At 42.1% G+C, this 14,257-nt stretch overlaps 1 protein-coding gene across 3 annotated transcripts in view; it reads right to left on the bottom strand.

The window, feature by feature from the left end:
- Positions 1-14,257, bottom strand: part of MMP16 (matrix metallopeptidase 16) — a 262,120-nt gene that overhangs the window by 115,112 nt on the left and 132,751 nt on the right. The window contains exons 2-4 of one of the 3 annotated variants that reach the window (XM_068237616.1): positions 10,940-11,088; positions 5,521-5,535; positions 392-514 (exon numbers count right to left, since the gene is read on the bottom strand). In XM_068237616.1, the coding sequence (XP_068093717.1) occupies positions 392-514; positions 5,521-5,535; positions 10,940-11,088 (287 nt within the window). Of the gene's footprint in view, positions 1-391; positions 515-5,520; positions 5,536-8,666; positions 8,728-10,939; positions 11,089-14,257 lie in introns of those variants that run through there. The other 2 variants (XM_068237618.1, XM_068237617.1) reach the window with 2 other exon arrangements.

Genomic DNA, 14,257 nt, shown 5'->3' with positions numbered 1-14,257 from the left:
GAGAAAAAGAAAATACAGTGACTGACAGTTGAGATAACAAGCTTCAGAATACAGAGCTCTCTGCAACTTTGAAAGTCATGGAGCTCAATGGCTCTTTTGCATAGCTAACAACTGGAGTTTCTTAACTCTTCCTGTACTACAAACAATATTAGACTTAAGTCTCTGTTCCTAATGTTTTATTTCTTAGCTGTACTACACCTACAAATCATTATTATAATGTTTTTTCGCTTCAGTGTCTCTTTAAGTTACCGCAATCTAGATGTTGTATCTGTGGATAAGCATTTTTTTTCTTGTAGGCAGGTTTGAAGCTTCACATAAAGAGCATGACTTGCTAATGGAACTCATTTGGAACAATCAGCATTAATACTATTAACAGAAAGCGCCTCTTTACCAGTAGGTGATATGCTTGTGATGCCACTTCTGCCCTGTTAAGGCGTAGCGTTTCCTGCGAACACTAAACCTGGAACTGTCTCTCGTTATGTCAGGCACACCACATCGTGGTTTCTTCATCCACCTAAAAACAGAGAAATAGGAAAACTGAATGAGACCAAAAAGGTTAATTTTTAAAGAAACCGAACAAGACAGAAAAAAAGGTGATGCTACTAGACAGGGAGCCCTATGCAATTCACAAACCCGCCAGTGATAAGCGCTGGCGAGCTCTTAACCTCCCTGGCGGTAGGATTATTTCCAGATTTTAGAGTCTAAAAGCAGTGCAATTTTTGCATGTTTTTAGCTCCTCCTGCCAGAAAGCCTGCAGCAGCCCCTGCACAGACTCACCTCGCTGGGATCCAGCGTTGCAGTACTACCTTCGTCCTCCAGGTGGCGCTGTACCCTTATAGTGAGATTGCATGCTGTCGTCATGACAACAGACAGCGATTTCACCAAAGGGATCCGGAGCCTCTGAGGCCCGGAAGAAGAATGGCTACCGGCGTCTGGATCTCGGGAGAGGTGAGTTGAACTGCCCGCAGTGCGCTGTGCTCTGCATTAACCTTGCGACAGTCACCACGAGTCAGGCTCGGGCTTACTGCTCTGAGCTGCAGATTTCCAGGCCCGAGCCTGATTCGTGGTTACTGCTAAGGAGGTTAATTTAGGCAAACTTTTGCAATTCTGAGATTACTTCATAATGTATAAGAGCGAAAAATAATGTGGCTTTGCTACTTATCTTTTTCACCTGTATTATAAATGAGATTTTCCAGGAACAGCTTCAGCAACCTTTTTGATGGTACATCATACACATCCAATTTTATTGTCTATATAGCACATGGCAAGAACAGGAGAAAATGAAGGACACCAGCTGGTACTGACAACCATGTTATATATGAGCCTTATAGAAATTAAGTGGGTCAGGTTCATATAAGAAATTCTTGGCTTGTATTTACAAGTAAATATTGCTATCCTACACACCATTTAAAGATGCATCTGTGGCAAAGTAAGCTTAGATAATCTATGTCAGGCCTCTGAGGCAGTAACATAGGGTCACAAAATGTGTGTCAGGCATGTGGAAATAAAAAAGTACTATGAATTAACTAGATAGAAATACTTCCTACAAGATAATTTTTGTTGGCCGTGTTTCGGGCTGTGCTGTTTGGTTGATCCAAAGGTACCAGGACCACTCCAGCAAAGTCTTTTACTTTTAGCTACAGTAACAATCGTATCTCAAAACACAAATAACATTTGCTTTCCATTTCAGATAAGTCTAAGATAAGGAGAGTATGACCAGAAGGAGATTGAATCACCCCCTCTCTTTGAAGTGTTTACACAGTGATGTAAAGGTGCGTACACACACACTACTAAATGCAACGACGGGTCCGCCGGACCCTCCCGCTGGGCGGACTTTAGCCAACAGTATGCGCATGTGCACACGCTGTCGTCAGACTGATAAGGCTCTTTCTGAACGATCCGCTGAGTGGATCGTTCAGAAACAGCCTTATCAGTCCTCCGACAGCGTGTACACATGCGCATACTGTCGGCTAAAGACCGCCCAGCGGGAGGGTCCGGCGGACCCGTCGTTGCATTTAGTAGTGCGTGTGTACGCACCTTAAGATGTAAGTTATCTAGGTGATGTTTGCTGTGGGAGGGACAGTAATCTGTAAAACAAGCAGTAAATTAATACTGAGCTGGGTAAAAAAGCTGCATGCACGTTCAGGGTTAATGGCTAAAAGTATTAGAGGCAGAGGATCCACAGGACAGCAAGGCAACTGGTATTGTTAAAAAGAAATAAAGAGGTCAGCCTCCACATACCTCTCACTACAGTTGTTCTTTAAAGGTTTTTTAAATATGCACTGATTATGGCCAAGAGCCAGTCAGAGGTACATATAACACTTTAGAACCAATCAGTAGATGACCTGATGGGAGACTCTTAACCCCGCTAAATCATTATACCAGCCTCCATGTTAGGCGACCAATCCTCTACTATAAATTATTGGGGTAAACATTACACTTAAAGGAATACTATCGATTCACATATTTTTTTCAATTGACACAGGAATTGTTTGGGAAGTGCTGCTAAGTACTGGTGTATACATTTTAGTAGCAACTTCTTTGTTTACTGTTAGCAAAATACATTCAAAGTTTACTGACGCCAAAACTGACGGCTGACTGAGCCATGAGGAGAGGGGAAATTCCCCTCACACTTGATCAGTTAACTCTATGGGCTCGATTCACAAAGCGGTGCTAACCCAGTTAGAGACTTTAGGCGTGAAAACCATTGCACCACGCCGGTGAAAAGCCAGTTTAGGCGTGATAAGTTTAGGCATGATAAGTTTAGGTGTGATAAGTTTAGGCATGCTAAGTTTAGATAAGTGTAGATAGCGTGCAAAGTTCCGCACGCAAAGCAGCGCCATTAAACTCTATGCGAAGTGCACCAGACTTTGCTAGCGCAAAACTTTTGATCAGCTGTGCATTGCGGTGCTAACGCAGTTGGTGCTTAAACTGATCACGCCTAAACTTATCACACCTAAACTTATCATGCCTAAACTTATCACACCTAAACTTATCACACCTAAACTTATCATGCCTAAACAGAGTTTAGGCGTGATAAAGGGCTTTTCACCACGGTGCTAACTGTTAGCACCGCTTTGTGAATCAGGCCCCATGGGCCTGATTCACAAAGCGGTGCTAACAGTTAGCACGCTGGTGAAAAGCCCTTTATCACGCCTAAACTCAGTTTAGGCATGATAAGTTTAGGAGCCTGATTCACAAAGCGGTGCTAACAGTTAGCACCCTGGTAAAAAGCCCTTTATCATGCCTAAACTCAGTTTAGGCATGATAAGTTTAGGTGTGATAAGTTTAGGTGTGATAAGTTTAGGCATGATAAGTTTAGGTGTGATAAGTTTAGGCATGATAAGTTTAAGCGCCAACTGCGTTAGCACCGCAGTGCACAGCTGATCAAACGTTTTACGCTAGCAAAGACTGGTGCACTTCGTATAAAGTTTAATGGCGCTGCTTTGCGTGCGGGACTTTGCAAGCGATCTAAACTTATCTAAACTTAGCATGCCTAAACTTATCACACCTAAACTTATCATGCCTAAACTTATCACACCTAAACTGGCTTTTCACCAGAGTGGTGCAATGGTTATCATGCCTAAAGTCTCTAACTGGGTTAGCACCGCTTTGTGAATCGAGCCCTAGGTGTGATAAGTTTGGGCATGATAAGTTTAGGTGTGATAAGTTTGGGCATGATAAGTTTAAGCACCAACTGCGTTAGCACCGCAGTGCACAGCTGATCAAAAGTTTTGCGCTAGCAAAGTCTGGTGCACTTCGCATAGAGTTTAATGCCGCTGCTTTGCGTGCGGGACTTTGTGCGCGATCTAAACCTATCTAAACTTATCATGCCTAAACTTATCACACCTAAACTTATCACGCCTAAACTGGCTTTTCACCAGCGTGGTGCAATGGTTATCATGCCTAAAGTCTCTAACTGAGTTAGCACCGCTTTGTGAATCGAGCCCCTAAAGTCTCTAACTGGGTTAGCACCGCTTTGTGAATCGAGCCCTATGTGTAGCTCTGTGTGTGACAGAGAGAGAGAGCTCCCAACAGCTGCAGCTCCTGTGTCCTGTGTTTCTGACTGAAGTGTCTGAAGAGAGCAGAGGAAATGTAACTAATTGTCACAGCTTTTTCATATTGTTTTTGCTTTCAGAGTTTGATATGTTTGATATTTGCTTTCTGTAGTCTGATATGCAACTCTGGCTGTGCATTGAAGCAGACACCCCTTCTGCAATTGATTTGTCCCAATATAGCTAAATCCTACCCTCAATAAATTACAGCTTTTGCCTCTGATATTTAACATGAAAAGTAGGAAAATGTTTACACAGCTACTTAGACGTTATTTGTACATTGTCATTTTAGAACACTTGGGTATCGATAGTATTCCTTTAAGAATTAATTATTTAGAAATTGGGGGGAGTGAGGGGTGAAACCATCTGTCTTTGAATCGTACCTTGTATGCATTGTATTTAGCATGTAAGTTTATGATGCCATGTCTACTCCTTCACATAAGGAAGAACAAAGTTTTGAATCAGGATGATACCATTTATTGGCTAACTTAGAAAAAAAGGCGTAAGCTTTCGGCTGTGAAGCCTTCATCAGACTGATTCCTGTATAGAGAGGGAAGGCATCTTTTCTCCAGTATGCCTAAAGCGAACCTGTGAGCAAGGTAAGCCAAATACTTATCTTGGTAGAGAGCAGTGATGCTCTCACGAGTAATAACGAGTGCTTAAGCGCTCAAATTCTTGATTTAAATGAGCTTTAATTAGCTCAGGTGTGCGGCAGGGAGTGAAGGGGTTATTTACCCATAAGTGCGCGTCCCCCCTGCACTCTAACTAGCTTGCACGCGTCCTATTGGACACGTTGCAAGCCTCACCACCATGCACTTCCTCCTTCCAGCTTAAAGGAGGAAGTGTGAGCAGTGAGGCTTGCAACGCATCCAATAGGATGCGTGCAAGCTATTTGGAGCACGGGAGGATGCGCACTTATGGGTAAATAACCCCTTCATTCCCGGCTGCACACCTGAGCTAATTAAAGCTCATTTAAATCACGAATTTTAGCGCTTAAGCACTCATTATTACTTGTGAGAGCATCACTGGTAGAGAGTGAAGCCTGTGAATCCTTTGAGGCTTCCTACATCCACGTTGAGACCACGATCCATCACTGGGAACCTCTCCCATCAGTGATCGAGCGCAGGCGCAGGAAAAAGCCAGGCCAGCACTACAGCGCAGGTGTAAGGTATCCAGTGTGGCCACGGACCGAGTGCAGTCATGCCCACCTCTCAACAAGCCCTTGCCAAAGAGGATGGGGGGAGGGGGGTCCCATCACTGGATCGGTGGAGGTGAGGGTGGTGGGGTAATTATTATCCAGAGGCTTCCCTCTACTGAAATAAGTATCGGAATTAGGAACTTTTTTTCCCTGCAGGAACACATTGAGTTGGAGATTCCCATAAATATTTAGCTATGAGGCTCAATGAGTTAAAGCCAAGACATTGTGGACACGTATTATAATGTTTAAGTAATAAAGAATTCTCACCTCATTGTGATTTCACTACATCACACCATGGAAGCAGGAGGAGAAAACACAAACACAATACTATTAAATTTCATTAGCAGCATTACCAGCCTGCTACAGAAAACCAGAATATTTCCAATGAGAAAATCAACTTAATTGTATGAAGGTATAAAGCAATCCTGTCACAAATCTGAGGAACATCAAATGCACATTTAATGAACAATAAATGTGGTTACATTGAATGAAAACTGCTTGTCAGACGATCAGTAATTCCAGATTGCTAAAGTCAAACAACAAATACATCTCTCATCTGTTCCAACAGGTTAACCAAAATATCCAGTGTTCTAAGGTTTAGAATTATTAATATATTCCAAAGAACCAGTTGCCTAGAGGCGCTAGGCTGAGACATAGACACTTGTTGCTGTATGGTCCATCCCCTGTTGCCTGATGAAGCAGGACCACACCTGTGATACGCGTTGCAACTGGTTGCAAAGTGGCAGCTGCAGGACCAGCGACGCAGTTCTGCGTCGCCGGCTGCAGGCTAATTAATCAGGAAGCAGCCGCTCGCGCGAGCGGCTGCTTCCTGTCATTTCACGGTGGGGGGCTCCGTGAATAGCCTGCGGGCCGCCGATCGCTGCTCGCAGGCTAAATGTAAACACAAGCGGAAATAATCCGCTTTGTTTACATTGTACGGCGCTGCTGCGCAGCAGCGCCGTAAGGCAGATCGGCGATCCCCGGCCAATCAGCGGCCGGGGATCGCCGCCATGTGAAAGGGGACATCCTGTCACAGGCTGCACAGGACGGATAGCGTCCTGTGCAGCCCCGATCACCAGGGGGCCAGGTAGGAGAGGGGGAAGCAGAATTTCGCCGCGGAGGGGGGCTTTGAGGTGCCCCCCCCCACCAGCCACACGCAGGCAGGAGAGAACGGACCCCCCCAGCACATCATCCCCTAGTGGGGAAAAAAGGGGGGTGATCTGATCTCTCTGCCTGGTGTTTGATCTGTGCTGGGGGCTGTAGAGCCCACCCAGCACAGATCACAGAATTCAACGCTGGTCCTTAAGGGGGGGGGGGGGGGTAAAGGGTGGGTCCTCAAGTGGTTAATAATCTAAACCTTTGAAAATTGATAGTTTCGTGTCTGCTTTGAGGAGGTAAGTCCACCACTGCCTCCTCAGCAATTTTAAAGTTTTTAGCATATTGTATCCTGTTGGTGCCTCTGTTCAACTCCTACTAATTTTTACACTACGCCCAATTTAAAAACCGAAAACAGGCTATAATTTTCTTGCCCTGTTGCCATGACTTTAATTACACTCATGAAAAAAAAATCGAATTATTTGGAACAAAATGATCGCATGCATGGGCTGATTTAGATTCCGGGTTCCTTTGAAAAGCTTTTAAAACACAGCAATAGACAGTAACTCTTGTAAATAATTAAAAAGTTAAGCTACTTAATTTGTGATTTTAATTTCTTGGCGGATTTTGTTTGGTCTATTAAAGAAATGAAGGACAATTATCTGTTATCAGCCAGTGACGCATTTTCATGTACAAAATCTCTCGTCTTTTTTTAGCACATGTTGACCGCGCTTACTGAACAGATTTTGTGACTTGCATCTCTCTGGCTCCCTGACAAACTGTGAAATCATTCTGAAGTGTGTGTTTATTACTGGGGGATTTATCTATGCTTTAAAGAGCTGAAGGGATTATTTATTATTATTATGAATATTGTTATTATTATTGCGTTTCTGTGCCAGCCAGAGCCAGATTCCCAGTGGCGCCATTTTGTGTCAGCAGGGGAACGTCGACGTGCAGGTTCTGGCACCCACCCAGGGCGGTATGTTTTGGCACCGAAAACAAGTGATTATATAAGTATATCAAATAAGCCTAATCCTAACATAGTTACATTGTTATTATGTATTTATATCGCGCTGAGATTTTCCACAGTGCTTTACAGAGCACATCGAACAACTCTTGTCACTAACTTTGCCTCAGTAGATGCTCTGCTATGGGCACACGGTGAGGTCCCTGCCTGTAACACTTTTATTACCAATGAACTTACCAGTATGTTTTTGTTTTGTTTTTTTGAAGGGGGGGGGGGGGGGGAAGTGTCTGGAGGAGATAACATACAATCTCTATGTAGAAAGTCACCGGGCCAAGATTCAAACTGGACCTTATGGCAATGGTGTACTTTTATAGAAGAGTTGTAATCCTGGACCCATATTGTTTAATGTTAATTGTTTAAGGTTATGGGTATTTCAGTTTATGATTGTGTAGGCAAGTACTACTACTTGGTATATACTGTATTATCCTCCCTCAGTCTCATGGGAATTCAAGAATTCTATTGTTTGTTTGATACGACTTTGACCAATGAAAAAAAATGTTTGAAAGCAAAGACATGTCCATTAAGTTCAACCTCTTAAACATTTCTCTCTTAATCCAGAGGAAGCTAATGGCACAAAGGTTACATTTTCTTCTTGTCTGGATTTAACTGCTTGCCGACCGCTGCACGCCAATTGGCGTGGACGCGGCAGCAGCCCCAGGGCCGCTTAACGGCAATTGGCCTGAAGTCCTGGGGCGGGTTTTGCAGGAGATTGCATGTGCATCCCCTGTTGAATGAGCTTCGTCATCAGTCTCCCAGCAGCGATCTTCGCTAGGAGACTGTTAGACGGCGTCTATTTACAATGTTCAGTGCTGTGATCTACGGCAGCGCTGTACTGGGGACAGCCGTGTGATATGGCTATCCCCATGGGAGGCTGATGCCTATGACAGCCGATAGCGGTGATTGGCTGGTGGGGGAGGGAGGGCTGGTTATAAAATAAAAAAGGGGAATTTAAACAAACAAATAAATATATAAAAATATAAACAAACAGGGCGGCAGGGATCAGAGCCCACCAACAGTAAGCTCTGTTGAGGGGCAGAAAAGGGGGGAGGGATCACTTGTGTGCTGAGTTGTACGGCCCTGCAGCAAGGCCTTAAAGCTGCACTGGCCTAAATTGTAAAAAAATAGCCTGGTCACTAGGGGGGTGTAAGCCTACAGTCCTCAAGTGGTTAAAGTGGCACTACGGCAAAAAAAATTTAAAATGTAAAATATGTGCAAACATACAAATAAGAACATTTTTTTCCAGAGTAAAATGAGCTATAAATTACTTTTCTCCTATGTTGCTGTCACTTACAGTAGGTAGTAGAAATCTGACAGAAGTGACAGGCTTTGGACTAGCCCATCTCTTTATAGGGGATTCTCAGGGATATATTTCTTTTCAAAAGCACTTAGTGAATGGCAGTTGTGCTGTCCAACTGCCAAAAAACTGTGTAACAAGCAGGGAAGCTAGCCAGCATCATTGTTTAAATCTTTTTTAGGGAATATCTTTATAAAGAATAAAAGCCTTGCTGAGAATCCCCTATGAAGAGATGGACTAGTCCAAAACCTGTCACTTCTGTCAGATTCTACTACCTACTGTAAGTGACAGCAACATAGGAGGAAAGTAATATATGGCTCATTTTACTCAGGAAAAAAGTACTTTTTATTTGTCCATGTTTGCACATATTTTAAATTTTAAAATTTTTCGCCATAGTGCCCCTTTAAGTATCACTATCCTATACCTTATGATCGTGATACTTAAATGTCCTTCAATGTAAGACCTCTTTTATATGAGAAGCTGAAGGTAGAATTCATCGCCTGTTAAGTACTCTTGTACTGGATGTTTGTTAGCGCTCGGTAATGGCGCTGGGCAGATGGCTTTTCCCATGAAGTCACTTCTGAGTGTAGCTGCAACCATGCTCAAATGTGACATGTCGTGGTTCTCTGCCACGTAGTAACACCACCACGTGTCAAGCACTGGCAAATGTGATGCTACAAATGCTGGCCTTCAGCTGCATTTTAATTGCACCCAATGCCGCTTGTGGGCAGAAGATGGGACGCTGAAATGCTCAGCAAGTGAGCAGTTCAGCCTCCCATCTGAAAGAGTTCTTAGAAAAGTACTTCAATGGATGGATGCCCTTCAGTGTGAGAAAAGCATCTAAGCCCCTGTTAAAGTGGTCTGAAACTCAGCAATTCTTCTTTGCCCTAAAACGATTATTTACAGATTTAAACCTGCAAACATTTGTTTTCGCTGAACAGCATTCAAGCAGTTAAACAAAGCACTTCATAACATTGTATCAACAGAGGAATGAAAACAATGAATAATTAGTTACCGCTAGCAACAGCTGAAACTGAACTAGACAGAGCTGACAAGCAGACACAGAAATGTATCAAGAGATAGCTCCTGTGTTTATATTAAAATCTATGAATAAAATGCAATGGCAGCTTTCAGTCAGAGCAGAAAAACTGAACTTTGAGAATCTGTAATTTGTAAAAAGACAATATTACTTATGCACAAAAGCAAATATGGTAACTATATGGGTTAACTATAAGGATTAAAGCACATTTTTATTGAATATTATTTGATGTTATGTCAGAGTTTTATTCCACTTTAAATGCAAGTATAGTGTCATAACTAGATACTCCACACCCTAAACCTTTTAATATGAAAAAAACCCTTTCTAGGCAGTTGGTAACATCTCCTTTCCCCTGTGTAAATCCTGGTGAGAGGGTGTGTCCCCTAGTCGCTAAACACGGAAGCAGTAAATTTGGGAGCCCATTAGCAGGAGAGATGGTTCAATGCGTTAGGGCAAACATTTAATTTTTAAGTGTAATCCTAATTAAAAAAAGGGGAGATGTTATGACTTCTAAATATAGATCTCTGAGTTAGATGTAAAGATAAGCTTGTCACATTACACAGGTAAAGAGATTAGAGTTTTAGGAAAATACAGTGTACAGCAAGTGCACAGCAAACCATACTTCACTCCTGCTGCTGTTAGCCCCACAGTATGGGTAATATACTGTATAAACGGGTACAACCCTTTCAAGGGTTCAATGGGGAATAATTCCCCATGTAGCTGCATGGTCGTCTTCTACTGCCGGTGGGATTGCTGTGTGTGCATCTGGTTGGTACACACTACGGCCTGATGAAGGGCACAAAATAGCCCAAAACGAAGATGGGTATAAGCCTATAATCACTTTTCAAGTCAAGCCAGATTACAGTATTTGTCAATCTCATAAAAAGTCCTTGTCTGGATATACTCTTATTCCCCATGAAGATTGTTCTCATGGATCTAAACGTTTTTATGAATAAGTCTAATTTTGTTGTTTTTTTTGTACTTGTGCTAATAAAGTTGTTCTAAGCTTTTTGTACTGCAAGACTGCGCCATAGTATTTTTACAAGCCCCACAGTATGCAGTAAGGAAAACACGGTATATGGGGGTGCACAACCTTACATTGAAAAGCTTCCATACATGTTACAGGGCAACCCAGAAAACACATATATAATACTGCAGTTAAACTAGAATACACATGTATCTTTGGCTCCTTTTTCGAGGATTAAAATAGAGAGTTTAACAAAGTACTTACTCGACTGTGTCTCTGTCAATTTTTCTTGTGACATTAATGCCATAGAATTGCTGCATAGCAGCTATAGCTGATTGCATGGTTTCTGCAGACCGCAGTACCGACATTCTGGGGTCTGTTGGTGGAAGGTAGCCGTAGTTCTGCAGCCACTCCTGCAAACAGAAAAAGTACCAATACTGATTCAGAGCTCATGAGACATGCATTCAAGTATTTAACATATCTATACAGATTCTTTCACCTAGTGTTTTTTTTTACATATTATTAAATTTATACTTTTCATAGCAGCTTAGCTAGTTCACCACTGAGGGGTTTTCCCCTTATTGACCAGAAGAATTTTCACCCTTTAGTGCTCCTCCATTTCATTCACCAATAACTTTATCCCCACTTATCACACCAAAATGATCTTTTTTTTCGCTAACAATTAAGCTTTCTTTGGGTGGATATTATAGTTTTAAAATAAAAAACATGCTACTAAAAACCTACACATTTTATTTGCCCATTTGTCCTGGTTATTACAACATTTAAAATATGTCCCTAGTATAATATATTGCGGCAATATTTTATTTGAAAATAAAGTGTATTTTTTCCATTTTGCGTCTGTCACTGATCACAAGCCCCTATTTGAAAAAATAACAGTAATATACCCTCAACATACATATTAAAAAGTTGAGTCCCTAAGGTAACTATTTATGTATTTTTTATATACAAATGTTTTATTTTAGTAACTATGGGGGAGTGGGGGAGGTAAAGGGTTAATTTTAATGGGAGATTTATAAGTTTTTATTTAATGTATTAGGGTGTAATTTTACTATTTGGCCCCACTTTATTCCTTATGTGAACAGTAGACAGGAAGTGGACATGTGTATGTTTTACTTTCACATTGTATAGGTGCCGCAGTACAGGTTAGCCAGTGTAGGTGCCGCATATTAGGTTATGGGTTATAGGTTATATTGCTATGGTGAGGCTGATCCTGCTTGTCCTCCTCCTGCTCCTCTCCATGGAACATGACAAACGACTCTCATGACAGCGGGGCACCTACTGCTCTTCTTACTCCTGCCCATTCCCACAGGAGCACCACCAGCTCCTCCTACTCCTGCTGCCCCTCTCCATACAACACAACAGATTGTTCTGGCCCCAGCGGGGCTCCTCCTGCTCATCCTCCTCCTGCCCCTCCCCACAGGAGCACTTCCAGGAGCACTTCCAGCTCATCCTTCTCCTGCCCCTCTCCATACAACACAACAGACTGCTCACCACATAGCCCAGGTGAACATCTGTATAATGATCATTGCTGAAGCATCATTCAAAAAATAGTCATTTAGCCAGCAATGTATGATAGCACTAGGACATTTTACAGATTTAAGATTTAATTGAAAAAAACAGAAGCAGTGTAACTAAAGGCCAAGTTAATCAATAAAAAATAATAATGTGTAGCAATCAATAACAAAAAACTAAAAACAAATGTTCTTATTGATTAAACTATAGAATAAACATTAGTCCATAACAATAAAAGTGCATTGATAAACAATGGTATCAGTTGTAAATTACAGATTCCTCTATAGCAGTATGAGGCATGTCCAGCTGGGGGCGGTATAACTGAGAAGTGATAGCTGTGAAGGCTGTGTTCTAGTTCTAGTGCACACCTGAGGAAGGGCGACGCCCGAAACATGTCGTGTACCTTGTCATGCTTGGTTTGCTGTGAATACAGTGGTTGAAAAAGCCTTCTGAGTGCGGTCTCTGATTTCTATGATCTACAGTGTGGTTTAGCAGGAGTGGTGTACCTGCTGGGGACCTGCACCGGCCTACAGGTTAAGACTACTGACCTAGTGAGTGGTGGTGAGAGGGTGAATCTACAAACAGTGTTCTAGTGCAGAGGCAGGACTTGGGAGTTTAAAGCCCTGGCTCAGATTTGTATTTTTTCTTTTATATTTTGCGGAATAACTTTGTCATGCAGAATGTTGTGTGCATTGCAGATAGCCAGTTTTGTATTATTGGCTCAGCCCCTGATGAGTCATACCTATGACAAAATGCGTAGGGTGGAGCTTCTTCCATGTGACCGTGATGCCGACAAGATGCGGGGATTTGAGGCGGCATGTATGAGAACAGCTACCTGGGACCTGTTCGAATTACATGTTGTACAAAATGCTGAAAACCTGCTAACCTTGTGAGTGCAATCCAATTGTTTTAAATTCTTTTAATAAATGGTTTTACACTGTTTGGAGTTCTCTCAGTTTTCATGTCGCCAGGATCTTCAGTGATAATCTGCCAGCCCCTCACATGTATTACATCCTGCCTCCGGATTTTGGGAGGTTATTTATTAGGGTGAGTGCGGGAACATTGGGGGAGTGTGCTTCTGCACGTGGAAAGGTGCGGTGGAAGTGACTTGGTTCACACTGGTGGAGAGGTGAAGGGTTTTAATTTTGGTACTTTTACGCTAGGAGTCGGGAGTTAGAGTCCGATGCTTTTTTTACCAAATCCTTTGTTCTTGTAAGTATTATACTAAAGAGACGGAGTCGGAGCCGTTTTGGGAACTTAGAAACGGTGGTTTCAAAACTGAGGAGTCGGAGTTGGAGTCGTATGGATGATTTTTGTACCGACTCCACAGCCCCTGGCTTTTCACCTGTTTTCCTCTGTTTTCACCTTATCTATGTTTCATTTTATTTTTAAGCTACCAAAGAGCAAAAATATAATAAAATTAAGGTAAGAAAATTAATATTGAAATAAAGTTAATCGGGAACAACTTACTTTGAGTGATTATTTTGCTTGTAAATGTGCTGAAAGGTTATTTGTCTCAAATAGGTCATAAATAAGTCATGATTATGAGTTTTTGCGAATAGAGCCCATTGTGTAGGTAAGCTCTTATACTATATGGACGTAAAACTGGCCAATCAAAACAGGGTGTGTGTACTTTAGTCTTATTCCGTTTTCTTCATTGTTACAGAGGATTGAAAAGAGAAGTGTCAGGGCTGTACACCATTTCAAACATGCATTTGCAAAACTAAGTTTTAATAGTCACAAAGATAAAATAGCTAATTTCCACATGTATCCACTCAAAAAGAATTTCAGCTGACTAGAACACAATAGTATTTTTTTTTCAAGCTTAATCTCAGGTGGCCATGCCATTTTCCTGTGTAGGAAAGCGTGTATTACAAATATGGTAAGCGCCACCGTGAAGTTCCTGCCACTGTTCCGCAGATAAACTTTTATGAATATCTTGACAGGTTTGCTTAGCTAATATATCACAGAAATACCACTGGCTTCTGAGTAATACCATGTAAAGGCCAATACTTCTCCATTGCTTACTGGCCGCCTGCCTCTGACTGT

The sequence above is a fragment of the Hyperolius riggenbachi genome, chromosome 5 (assembly GCF_040937935.1).
Source record: "Hyperolius riggenbachi isolate aHypRig1 chromosome 5, aHypRig1.pri, whole genome shotgun sequence".
Taxonomy (NCBI): domain Eukaryota; kingdom Metazoa; phylum Chordata; class Amphibia; order Anura; family Hyperoliidae; genus Hyperolius; species Hyperolius riggenbachi.
This window is presented reverse-complemented; position numbering and strand designations above follow the sequence as displayed.